At 42.8% G+C, this 13,326-nt stretch overlaps 1 protein-coding gene across 3 annotated transcripts; it reads right to left on the bottom strand.

The window, feature by feature from the left end:
* On the bottom strand, positions 1–6,461 carry ZNF396 (zinc finger protein 396). Of its 3 annotated transcripts, none has more exons than XM_029222466.1 (4): positions 6,428–6,461; positions 3,748–4,238; positions 3,333–3,477; positions 1–2,428 (listed from the first exon to the last, which is right to left on the bottom strand). In XM_029222466.1, exons 2-4 carry the CDS (start codon positions 4,165–4,167, stop codon positions 1,974–1,976), a joined length of 1,020 nt encoding a protein of 339 aa, XP_029078299.1. In that variant the 5' UTR covers positions 4,168–4,238; positions 6,428–6,461; the 3' UTR covers positions 1–1,973. The 3 variants fall into 3 exon arrangements, with proteins under 3 accessions (XP_029078299.1, XP_029078307.1, XP_029078314.1); XM_029222474.1 differs by lacking the exon at positions 6,428–6,461 and adding an exon at positions 5,952–6,056; XM_029222481.1 differs by lacking the exon at positions 6,428–6,461 and adding an exon at positions 5,543–5,650.
* Positions 6,462–13,326: the final 6,865 nt, after the last annotated feature.

Genomic DNA, 13,326 nt, shown 5'->3' with positions numbered 1-13,326 from the left:
ATTTTATTCACATAGTACCCAAAAAACTCTTTCCATGATTAAGCAGTAATTCACAATACATGTATCTTTTGAGGCATTTGCTTCTTTAATAGATGGCTTGTTCCTCTCTTTAATTATAAAAAGAATGAGACCCAAATAAAAAGACTCCTACATTTTTAATAAATGAAAATGTACAAAACTCAATACTTATTCATATTTACTAGAGCTACAAAGTATAATCACTATCAGAAAATTCTAAAATTAAAATTTGTATTCTCCTCTCCCCTTACTAATCTAATATTTATCAATATTCTAACTAAGCAGAGCATGTAATCCCACATTTGTCTCAGGAGTTACTCCAAGCACTAGATATGACTGGATTTTCTGATAATGAAATGTTTACCCTTCATGAGGTACAAAGTTCACCATGAGGCCTATCTTCCCTTCTCCTTCTAAGGACTTTCATTTCTCATGGTTGCCTCCATATTGGGTAACGGTGGCACCATGGGAGACACGACAATCCATGTATTCTTGTAATACATACAGAGTTTTAGTAAGAATCCCTGGAAAGGGGGACATTATGTTATATATTGTCAGAATACTTAAAAAAAAAACCAGTCATTTACTTTTTAAACAAGAGAATCTGATTGAATTAAATGTGGGTTAAACTCAATGGACTCTTTAAATTGAACTTTAGTGATTTTCTCATTTGTACAAGAGTATCAAAATCCAAGGTCTTAACATCATGATAAATTGTCTAGAAACTCATTTACTAAGAATGCATAAGACCCTGAAAAGGTTGTCCTGGGATGCCTGAAACATGTTCACAGCTGATTTATGCCAGAACAGAGGCCATGAAGAACTCTGAAGGATAGTCACCAGCTGTTAAGGGTTCCCATTTCCAGGTAAGTACAGTTCTCCATTATGTGCTGCACTTACCAGGTAACATCCGTCTCGTTTGGACAGTCTTTTCTTCATCTTCCTTATTTCTTTATGTTAAGGTGATCATCAACTTTATATAAGCACCCACAGATAACTGTTCATTATTAGAACACTCATCATATTTAGGCCACTTCCTAAAGACACGTAGAGCAAATCTTAACGCTTTCACTGAGATATTTCCAATATAAATTGTAAAGGAGATAATTTTTTTTTCCTACACAGGAAATTACTTAGTATCATCAACAGTATGTATAGATGATATTATACATCAACTAAACCTCAATTTTAAAAATTGAAACAAAACAGTATGTAGGTTCTCAGGTTTTTGTAAGAGACGAGTAAAGTCCCTTTACTCACCTGCTTCCTAACAATGACCCTGGACATTTCAGCTTAGGTCTTGAGGTACATATTCTTTTGGGTCTCCTCAATCCTATTCTCATATTTTGAATCTGGTAACAGAAAATAAAACAGGAAATTTATTATATTTTATTATTATTATTTTTGGCCACACCACGTGACTTGGAGGATATTAGTTCCCTGATCAGGGACTGAATCCAGGCCTGCAGCAGTCAAAGTGTGGAGTCCTAACCACTGGACTGCCAGAGAATTTCCAGGAAATTTTTTTAAAAAACTGATTTAATCTTTGGTCTAGTAACTCCAATGTACAAGTAATGAAATGGAGAATACCCACTTATATACTAACTCACACACTCCTTCTCAACAGGGAAAATGTACTTGTCTAAAAAGGAACATACTAGTTCATTATTTGTGTTAATAATGGAAACAGTAGAACATGTCTGAGAGTATCTTTTCAAGAGTTGCACTAGGGATGGAAATCAGATTTAAGCTTTAGAATCTCAATCATCTGAACTGACACTGTACAGAAAAGCAAACAATGCTGACAGAAAATATTCTACATTCTCTCCTGTGGCTTTTACAACCTTTGAAAGGAAATTGGTGCCCACTGAAACTACCGATTTATGCTAAAGGAGTATTGGTGCCTTGTGTCTGCTCCCCTGTTGAAAAAGTTCTCAGTAAATGTTTTGACTCCCTCACAGCACTGATGGGACTTTCTCTCTAGTATGTTTTTTCCTATGTCTGAAAAGATTCGAGCTCTGACTAAAGGCTTTCCCACATTCATGACATTTGAAGGGTTTCTCCCCAGTGTGGGTTCTTCGATGTTGAATCAGGATTGCACTTCGGCTGAAAGCCTTTGCACACACGTCACATGTATAAGGTTTCTCTCCACTGTGGATCCTCTGATGTAGATTAAGGGCTGAGCTCTGAGTAAAGACTTTCCCACATTCATTACACTTGTGTTGTTTTTTTCGAGTACGGTTTCCCTGTTTTCTTTCAAACTTTCTATCTTGTTCACAGGTTCCTCTAAATGTGAAACTCTGGGAAGCATTCATTTGAAGAGTGTTAGAAACTTTGTGATGCAGTTCTTTGCCTGAAGAAGTCTTTCGCCTTGAAGCTGATTTCACATTTATAGTTCCGGTGTCTCTATCTGAAATAATACATGGAAAAGCAAATGTAACCAGTTCTCTGTTCAGAAGGAAGGAAAACGAAATAGAATGATCCAAATGAAATATATATAGACTATTTTTTAGCTGGCATGTTTGAAATATAGCATCACAATGTGGAGGATGGAGAGGGTAAGGCAGAAAACACTGAGAAGATCAAAAGGTGAAAGAGGTTTATATACTGATGAGGTGGGCAACTATAAAGATGAAAAGCTCTAAAAAAAAAAGATGAAAAGCTCTGTGCAAAAGGTAGAATGGTGGGTAGGGGTGAAAAGATACATTAGAAACTGAGGAAAGTCTGGAAGAAAAGAAAGGGCCTAAAAGATGAGGAATTATTGGAGAAGCAGAGGAGCAACTGAAGGAGAGGAATTAAATGTGGTAGTGGGTAGCAATAAGCAAGATTTAGTACAAGAGTATCAATAAACAAAATTTATAAAAATAAATGAATCAGTCTTTAGACCATGACCTTGGGGTCCCTCAAAAGGGCCTCAGGGACTGCCTGATGGCGGAAGAGGTGGGCTGACACTGCTTGTTCCTGCTTTAGTCAGAGTAGCTGTGTTTTCATCTGTTTAATATATTGCAACTCCGCATAAAATTTCATTGAGAAGAGGGCCATGCTGCTTAAAAAAAGGTTTGAAAATCCGGATGGAGATGATGTCAAGGATTCAAAAATCTGAACGATATTATAAGAATCTCTGAGAAGGAAATGAGGACAAAATACTGAGAATGTGCACTGGCAGGATATATAATGGTGGAAGTTCCCACAGGAACAGGAGGCAGGAGGGGAGATTGGAGACCTCTTACAGAAAGCAGCCTAGGTGTGTGTGATGGGTGGGCTGAGAGGCCACCTTCCCACCCCCCAACCATGAACTGAACCCTGCCCCTCACCATTTTGTCTTAAGGTGTGATGCTCCTTCGACGCCCACTGCAGTTGCTTTTTTGTGGGCTTAAGCTGGCTACATGGTGTCTCCTGAGTGATTTCACAAGTTGATAGCTTCTTTGCAAGCATGTCCTCATTTCGTCCAAGAGAGACCTAGAAACAGTTTGGTACTAACTGAGGCTGAAGAAGGGAATCAGGTTGGGACTTGAAGATAAAATAACAGAGAAGAAACTATCCTGGGACACAGGAAAAGGGAGGAAAAAGGCAGAGGCGCGTTCTGTTTTCTGGCACAGCTGGGAGTCCACTCACCACACTCTACATTTAGTTGTGCTGAGTGGGAGTACAATTTGGGAGCTCTAACCCCAGTGATGTGCCAGAGCTCCTGACTCAGCCTTGTCCCTCATGCCCACAGCCCCTTCTCACCTGTTCAGCCGCCCTGTCATGCTCTTTCTCCAGCTCCTCCAGCATCACCACGGCTTCCTCTCCACTCTCTGGTCGGTTCTCTTCAAACCAGGCCTGCAGCTCCTCAGGCAACATGGCCAGGAACTGCTCCAGCACGAGCAGCTCCAGGATCTGCTCCTTGCTGTGCACCTCTGGCCTCAGCCACTGACAGCACAGCTCGCGGAGCCGGCTCAGAGCCTCCCGGGGCCCAGATGACTCTTGGTAGTCAAACTGCCTGAACCGCTGGCGGTAGGTCTCTGAGCTGTAGTAGCTGCTCCAGTGGCGGCTGGAGACCATATTAGAGGCCTGCCCTCCCTCTTCCACCTTCATTACCAGAATGCAGTCAGGGTCCCCTGAAGTTTGTGGAAGGAGTTTTGATGTCTCTCTCAATTTGGCAGACATTTGGACTAGGAATAGCTCAGAACTGCTAGGCTTTAATCTTCAAGAAGGTGAAACTCTCCTTATGGACACTCCTAAATATGATTAAAGAGACAAGTGGAAACAAGGCAGAGACAAATGCTTCTTAGAACGATACAACTAAGATTAGAAACATAAGACTGTACAGAAAGTGCTGCCCTTAATCTTAACATAAACCATGCTTTCAAAGAACACTTCCTTCTCTAAGAGAATCAAAGAGCTCAGAGGCATTAATTTATATACATGAGTAATTCGCAATCTATTCTGAAAATCATGCACGTGAGGCTGACTAAATATCACAATAAGAGTTCAGCCAGGGTTGCAGAGGAGCTCCTGGAGAACAGAAATAAGGGAAGGCTGAGAAAGTTATGACTCTGGGTCAGCCTCAAAGAGCCAGTTAATTTTTTCTAGACTGCTGCAAGGAGCTCTAAGGAATAGTCTCACGAGAGAAGTACTTTTGCATAGATTTTTTTTTCGATGCTTACTAATTTTTAAAACAATATTACTTTGGCATTAAAGGGACCATTCAAAAGAAAAAAGCATATTCCTCCATCTTAATGTATTTCCGTTTTTACATGTCCATGTCTACTGCTCATCTGTGACATCCATATTATTTACTTAATTATCTCTTTACTGTAGAATATTTAGGCTGTTTCTAATTTTTACTATTATAAACAATGCTGGGAAGCACATTTTCAGAAAATATACTATTTTTCTCCTTTCAAATTATTTCCTTCAAAGATGTCCCAAGGACTTGACTTACTGGGGTCAAAGGAAAAGGGACAAATATCTTGCTGTGTATTATCAAACAGATTATAGAAAACGCTGTATCAAATCACAGTGTCACCAGCAACATAGTGATGTATGGGGGCAACAATTTCTCCAAGTATCGCTAGCTTGTTAGCAGGAAGGGGATGGGAAGACACTTTCCTTAGTAGCATTTTAGTATATGTATCACTAGTAACTGACAGCTAATTTAAACTGTTATATGTGCCCCTATTTTTCCTCTCTACCATTTTTTTCCCCACTTCACCGAGAACTCTTCTAGGCACTGAAGATATGGCGGTGACCCGAACAAAGCCTGCGGCTGCATAAAGCTTATATTCTAGCCCGGGAAAGACAAGGTTACCAAATAAATGACACAACTTTATACAGTGCTCCACAACTGAAACGCAGAGAATTTACTATGTGCTAAGCACTCGTTCAGGGATCTTAATAAATATAAACTCATTTAAATCCCCACAAAAGCCCTGTAAGGTTCTTTTCATCCCCACGTTGAGGAACCCGCCAGGGCAAGCTCAGGTAACGAGACCAAAAGCAAAAGGAGCAGGGCTGGGGTCTGAGTTCAGGCCATCCACACCTTCTACGGTGCTGCGCGGTCCAGAGCCGGTGGCCGGGGTCCCAGCGCAAAGAAGGGCAGCAGACCCATATGATCCTGAGCCGGAACCGAATCTGGGATCGAGACCGGAGCGACAGGTGGGGTTTGAGACCACGTGTCTGGAGCCGTCTAGGGGAGTTACACAGAGGGCCCCTAAGCTAAAGCATCCTCTGGAAGTCGCAGGAGTGGCCACCGGGACGCACTTTGCGTCTCCCGCACCAGGAGCGGAGTCTGTGCCGGGTCCACAATTGCTCTCAGTTCCACCCAGGAGACCAAACCCCCAACACCGCGCGAGGGTCCGTAACGAACCCGGTCCCTGGAGGGGAGGTTTCGCCCAGAGTCCCAGATCCGGGGGTCTTCCCCGAGGGGACCAACTCTCCCTTGGAAATACCTCCTCTGCTGAGCCTGCTCCCGACGGTCCCGGGACACCTTCCTCCACCACACGGCGCCGCTCCCGGACGGAGACCCGACTCCGCGAGACCACACGAGGAGAATGGGCGCGGGGGGAGGGTGCGCGGGAGGTCAGGTAAGCGCGCGGAGGGTGATGGGAGGAGGTCGGCTTGCGGGGCGGGGGTCAGGCGCCACGGGGTACCCGGACAAGGAGAGGGGGTGCACGCACGCGCTGTAAGAGGCCAGGAGGTGCGGCGACGAGGTGGAGGCCGCGGGGAAGCGCCGGGGGCGTGAGGAAGAGGTAGCTGGGGTGGGGGCGGGGAGGGGTATGAAGAGGGGGTGCGCGGGCGCGTGCTAGGAGTGGTGGTGGGGCTCCCGTGAGGTGGCCCCAGGCCGGCGGCCATCCCTTCCCCATCCCCCCGGGTGCCGGTCGCTTCTCCCAGAGGCCTAGCAGAGCGAAGAGACCTCAACTCTCACCTCCGGCCTAGGAAGGATGACCCCGCGTTTTGGGGGAGAAGCCGGGGAAGCGCCCAACAGGACGCTGCTTCCGGTCCTCGCGGCGGGGGGGAGGGGGGGGCGGGGCTCGGGATGCCGGAGACGTTGCCATGGAGACGAGCCGAAGCCCGCACCTCAGGCTTCCAGGGAGGTAGCTCTTGGACTGCGGGGAAGAGCGAAATACCGACGGATGGGAATCCAGCTGCTTGGGATCCCCGTTCAAAGAAACCAGCGTTATTTTTCTCAGAGTACTTTTACTTACATTATTTCGTTTACTCTTTCGATAACCCAGTACGGTTATCCCCATTTTACAGGGAATAAACCCAAAGTTTCAGTGACTTGGCCAAGGTCACGGAGGAGACTCCCGGGCTTTCCACCGCTACGCACAACTTTCTGTAATACCATCTGCGCTCCTGAGGCTGGCTACGCTCCAAGTATCGTCGTAAGAAATGTGTTTGACCCTCCCATCCTCACCCCATGTTTTCACGAGAACCTAATGGCCCTTGAAAAGGTGTGAACCCGCGCACGCACATATTTTGGCACTAATATATACATATATATGTCCTCAGATAATCTTGAGTAAATTTAAAAATAAATTTGAGGCTAACTGAGCTACAAGGCCACAGCCCCACATATTAGCTCCCTCCTCCACCCACTTTCCCTAGGGACTCTTGGAAGTATAGAGGGAAGTAGGGAATCAGGGAGAGGACAGCAATGCTTGAAAATTAATAAATGACAATAAGAAGAAAAAAACCCTTTTGGTATGAGCAAACAAATAAAAAAGAAAGGTATATTAGTAATGGAGTCTGAAGTGATGAGAGAAAAGGCTGGTTTACTCAGTCTATGCCAGACCTAGGGGATTAGTGGAGAAACTTGCATCTTAATTAACCTACAATGGTATTAAATTTGAAGAATTTATTTTTTTAAAGAAATTCTTGCTTCTACAGCGGTATTTCATGGGATAAGATTTTTTGTTGAGTTAATTGCTAACACAAATAGCAAGGCAACCCAAAAGTGTACAAGGGAATGTATTTATGGTGATGGTGGGTAGGTTAAATGACTCAAGGCAATGAGGAATCTGAAACAGATCCTCAAGGGCAATCTTGGCAGTGGTGTGAAGTCATAGAAGGTGGTTTAAGGAGAAAATGGACAGCAGTCAAAAGCTGCAAGGAGAATAAGCAACTGTGAAAAGCCATGTGATTTGGCAGGAAGTCAGAGGTGAGTACATCAGCTAGGATTCTACCAAATAGCTGGACCCAAGAACCTAAAGTTTCTTTTAAGAAAGGGAGGCTTCTGGGCTTCCCTGGTGGCGCAGTGGTTAAGAATCTGCCTGCCAATGCAGGGGACATGGGTTTGAGCCCTGGTCCAGGAAGATCCCACGTGCCACGGAGCAACTAAGCCCGTGCGCCACACTACTGAGCCTGCGCTCTAGAGCCCGCGGGCCACAACTACTGAGCCTGTGTGCCACAACTACTGAAGCCTGTGCTCCTAGAGCTCCACAACAAGAGAAACCACCACAGTGAGAAGCCTGCGCACCGCAATGAAGAGTAGCGCCTGATCGCCGCAACTAGAGAAAGTGCGCGTACAGCAACGAAGACCCAACGCAGCCAAAAAAAAGAAAAGAAAAAATAAAGGGAGCAAATGTAAAAGATTGGTTGTAATAAATAGTTCACAGTAAGCGTGATAAAGGGCAGGCTTTTGTTTGTTTGTTTTTATTTTTTTAATGTTTGGGTGGAAAGCAATTAACAGGAACAAGCTCCTAGTAGAGCAAGCATCTAGCTGTATACCAGATGCATGGTAAACACTGGGAATTCAGATCTGAGATACAGATTCTTTTTTTTTTTTTTTTTTTTTATTTGGCTGCGTCTTAGTTGTTAGTCTTAGTTGCAGGCATGCGGGATCTTCGTTGCATCATGCAGGCTTCTCTCTAGTTGTGGCTCGCAGGCTCCAGAGTATGCGGGCTCAGTAGTTGTGGTGCTCCGGGTTAGTTGCCCCGTGGCGTGTGGGATCTTAGTTCCCTGACCAGAGATCGAACCCACGTCCCCTGCATTGGAAGGTGGATTCTTAACCACTGGGCCACCAGGGAAGTCCTGAGATACATATTCTTGCTCTTTAGGAACTGATAGACTACTTAAGGAGAAGAGTATATAAACTGACTATTCCAAACAAAGTGGCAGATGTTCTGATGGAGCTACCTACAGGATGCTACAAAAGCACAAAGAAAGGGAGGTGTTGGGGAGAGCTGAGTGTTGATACATTTCAGACTGAGGGACCAGAGCAGAAAGTTTACATTTGTTGGATTGAAGGATGTCAAAACATGAGTGGCTGAGGATGAGGGTGAAGAAGTAAGCAGGGATCTAGTTTTGAAAGATTTGGCAGGCCAAGTAAAAGGCTGTGAACTAAAATTTTAAGCAGGGTCTTGAGCGACTGGCTCAAGCATATCAGCAATTCAGACAAAATTCTGATGGCAATGTGAAAGATGGGTTTGAGTGGAGACCAAACTGAAGGTAGGGTGACCAGCTCTGAAGCTATTTCAAGGTTCCAGGCTGCAACTGATGGAGGTCTGAACTAGTGCACAGCGGGGAGAGGATGGAGGCAGATTCAGGGAATATTTGGGAAGCTGGTGTTTGTTGGATGGTAGGCTGAACATTGGATGGATAGTGCATCATTAAAGAAGTTTAAAAAAAAAAACAGTATGAGGAGGTTTGACAGTGGCTTACATGGACTTTTGAGGGGAGTTTTCGGTAGCCTGAATCTGAGTCTGAATGAGATGAAAGCAATACCATACAATCACACAACACAAAATTGGACACTTTGTGAGATTATGTGAAAGTAAATATCAAATGTGCTCTATATCTGAATGCTTCTCCTGTATATTAAACTCCTTGTAAATTTTTTCTTTTTTTCTTTTTTCCCTGCGTGGCGCAGCTTGCAGGAACTTAGTTCCCTAACCAGGGATTGAACCCACGCCCTTTGCAGTGAAAGCTTTGAGTCCTAACCACTGGACTGCCAGGGAATTCCCTCCCTGTAAATTTTATAAGCTACTTATAAACACAGTGAAGGAAGAGGGCAATCACTTTATTTATTTTTTTAATTTTTGAATTTTATATTATTTATTTTTGTATACAGCAGGTCCTTATTAGTCATCAATTTTATACACATCAGTGTATACATGTCAATCCCAATTGCCCAGTTCATCACACCACCACCCCCCACCGCTTTCCCCCCTTGGTGGCCATACATTTGTTCTCTACATCTGTGTCTCAGTTTCTGCCCTGCAAACTGGTTCATCTGTACCATTTTTCTAGGTTCCACATATATACGTTAATATACGATATTTGTTTTTCTCTTTCTGACTTACTTCACTCTGTATGACAGTCTCTAGATCCATCCACGTCTCTACAAATGACCCAGTTTCGTTCCTTTTTATGGCTGAGTAATATTCCATTGTATATATGTACCACATCTTCTTTATCCATTCATCTGTCGATGGGCATTTAGGTTGTTTCCATGACCTGGCTATTGTAAATATTGCTGCAATGAATATTGAGGTGCATGTGTCTTTTTGAATTATGGTTTTCTCTCGGTATATGCCCAATAGTGGGATTGCTGGATCATATGGTAATTCTATTTTTAGTTTTTTAAGGAACCTCCATACTGTTCTCCATAGTGGCTGTATCAATTTACGTTCCCACCAACAGTGCAAGAGGGTTCCCTTTTCTCCACACCCTCTCCAGCATTTATTGTTTGTAGATTTTCTGATGATGCCCATTCTAACTGGTGTGAGGTGATACCTCATTGCAGTTTTGATTTGCATTTCTCTAATAATTAGTGACGTTGAGCAGCTTTTCATGTGCTTCTTGGCCATCTGTATGTCTTTGGAGAAATGTCTATTTAGGTCTTCTGCCCATTTTTGGATTGGGTTGTTTGTTTCTTTAATATTGAGCTGCATGAGCTGTTTATATATTTTAGAGATTAATCCTTTGTCCACTGATTCGTTTGCAAATATTTTCTCCCATTCTGAGGGTTGTCTTTTCGTCTTGTTTATGGTTTCCTTTGCTGTGCAAAAGCTTTGAAGTTTCATTAGTTCCCATTTGTTTATTTTTGTTTTTATTTCCATTACTGTAGGAGGTGGATCAAAAAAGATTTTGCTGTGATTTATGTCAAAGAGTGTTCTTCCTATGTTTTCCTCTAAGAGTTTTATAGTGTCCGGTCTTACATTTAGGTCTCGAATCCATTTTGAGTTTATTTTTGTGTATGGTGTTAGGGAGTGTTCTAATTTCATTCTTTTACATGTAGCTGTCCAGGTTTCCCAGCACCACTTATTGAAGAGGCTGTCTTTTCTCCATTGTATATCTTTGCCTCCTTTGTCATAGATTAGTTGACCATAGGTGTGTGGGTTTATCTCTGGGCTTTCTATCTTTCTATCTATCCATTGATCTATGTTTATGTTTTTGTGCCAGTACCATATTGTCTTAATTACTGTAGCTTTGTAGTATAGTCTGAAGTCAGGGAGCCTGATTCCTCCAGCTCCGTTTTTTTCCCTCAAGACCACTTTGGCTATTTGGGGTCTTTTGTGTCTCCATACAAATTTTAAGATTTTTTGTTTCAGTTCTGTACAAAATGCCATTGGTAATTTGATAGGGATTGCATTGAATCTGTAGATTGCTTTGGGTAGTGTAGTCATTTTCACAATATTGATTCTTCCAATCCAAGAACATGGTATATCTCTCCATCTGTTGGTATCATCTTTAATTTCTTTCATCAGTGTCTTATAGTTTTCTGCATACAGGTCTTTTGTCTCCCTAGGTAGGTTTATTCCTAGGTATTTTATTCTTTTTGTTGCAATGGTAAATGGGAGTATTTCCTTAAATTCTCTTTCAGATTTTTCATCAGTAGTGTATAGGAATGCAAGGGATTTCTGTGCATTAATTTTGTATCCTGCAACTTTACCAAATTCATTGATCAGCTCTAGTAGTGTTCTGGTGGCATCTTTAGGATTCTCTATGTATAGTATCATGTCATCTGCAAACAGTGACACTTTTACTTCTTCTTTTCCAACTTGTATTCCTTTTATTTCTTTTTCTTCTCTGATTGCCATAATGACATTATAGAGACATTCACTCCTCAACTTTCTATTCACCTTCCTCACGACATTCCTCATTCCAGCATATTTGCTTTCCACCTAGTTAAAGGCTTTTAGTGGTGTGGCTCTGTTTCCACCTGTGCATAGAACCATTTTTTTCCTTGCCCAGGGTATGTGAAGCAGATGTGTTAGAGACAAGCTGCCGTATTTCTATAAGGAAAATAGGTTAGAAAGTCAAGAAATTTAGCTTTAGAAATAAAAAGAAATTTGCCTGCAATTGAACTACAGTTTCCAGAGAGTGGTGGATAGAGTGTGTGTAGCAAGTCCAAGTGTGGATACACATTGAATGGTTGTGAGAGTTTGGATGTGTCCCTTTGTGGAAGATACGAATTAGGGAAACAACTATGGAAAATACGAATTAGGGAAACAACTAAGATACACGTTAGGGAAACAACTAAGGAGGCATCCCAAACTGAGTTCATGTTCTTCCCCTTATACCCTCAACTGGCCCCACTTCCCCAATTCCTTGCTTTGATAGTGAAAACTACTGTTAACTCCAGGCAAAAATCTTAGAATTCATCTTGGACATTTCCCTCTCCCTCATTCTACTACCCCCAGTGGGTGCAGAAGTCAGCAGAGAGACCTGGTTCATGCCCTGACTCTGCCACAAGCTAGCTGTGGGCAAGTTCCTGCAATCCTCCACTCCTCATCTCCTCATTTATAAAATAGGGATCATAGTAGTCATCTCATTGGGTGAAGATTAAATAAGATAATGTACGTAGGTAAAGTTCCACAGGTGATTCCAGTGGACAGCTGTATCAGTTTCCTGGGGCTTCTGGAACAAAGTACCACAGAATTGGTGCCTTAAAACAGCAGAAATTTATTCCCTCACAGTTCTGGAGGCCAGACATCCAAAATCCATTTCACTGGGCTGGAATAAAGGTGTCAGCAGGGCAGCACTGCCTCTGGAAGCTCTAGGGGAAAATCCATTTCTTTCCTCTTCCAGCTCCTGGTGGCTGCCAGCATTCCTTGGCATGTGGCTGCATCACTTCAATTTTCAAGGCCAGTATCTTCAAGTCTCCTTCTTCCTCTCTCTTGTAAGGTTAAATGTGATTGCATTTAGGGTCTACCTACCCACAAAATCAGGGATAATTTCCCTATCTCAAGATTCTTAATTTAATCACCCCTGCAAAGACACCTTTTCCAAATGAGGTAACATTTACAGGTTCCAGGAATTAGGATCTGATATCTTTGGGGGCCATTTTTTGGGGGGTCTGCCACCACAGACAAGGTTGAGAATCTCTATATTAGGTAGATAAGGAACTGCCTCAAAAGGAAAGCTTTGGAAAAACAAGCATTTAAGAGGAGAGTTCTAACCCATGGGCTATGGGCTCTCTATCTGTGTGCCTGATGTGGTAACCACTAAATACCTGTGGCTAGTTAAGTTTAAATTTAAACTAATTAAAATTAAATAAAATTAGAAATCCAATTCCTTGGTCACATCTGCCAGTTTCAAATGCTCGTAGCCTCATGTGTCTCACGGGCTACCATATTGGACAGCACAAATACAGAACATGTCCACAATCGTAGAAAGCTTTAATGGACATCATTTCTCACCCCTGAAATATGCTTCTAGATGCATATGTTCACTTTTCTGGGGACAGGGTCTAACAGAAGACACAAGTTACCAACACTGACAAAGACCAGCCTGTTGATGTGTTTTATTGGCTCACTGTTTTAAAATTGAATTGGTTCCTAACATGGACATTTTGATTCAATACATTAAAAAAAAAAA

The sequence above is a fragment of the Monodon monoceros genome, unplaced genomic scaffold (genome assembly GCF_005190385.1).
Source record: "Monodon monoceros isolate NGI ecotype Baffin Bay Population unplaced genomic scaffold, NGI_Narwhal_1 Super_Scaffold_1, whole genome shotgun sequence".
NCBI classification, from domain to species: domain Eukaryota; kingdom Metazoa; phylum Chordata; class Mammalia; order Artiodactyla; family Monodontidae; genus Monodon; species Monodon monoceros.
The sequence above is the reverse complement of the archived record's forward strand: the minus strand, read 5'-3'. Positions and strand labels throughout refer to the sequence as shown.

Bases quoted from the DNA above. Each gene is read 5' to 3' on its own strand.
- ZNF396 (XM_029222466.1), bottom strand. From the start codon at position 4,167: ATGTCTGCCAAATTGAGAGAGACATCAAAACTCCTTCCACAAACTTCA. The intron at 3,478-3,747 runs GTGAGAAGGGGC...AACTGTTTCTAG, and splicing joins ATGACAGGGCGGCTGAACAG to GTCTCTCTTGGACGAAATGA. The intron at 2,429-3,332 runs GTGAGGGGCAGG...GTATTATTTCAG, and splicing joins TCACACCTTAAGACAAAATG to ATAGAGACACCGGAACTATA.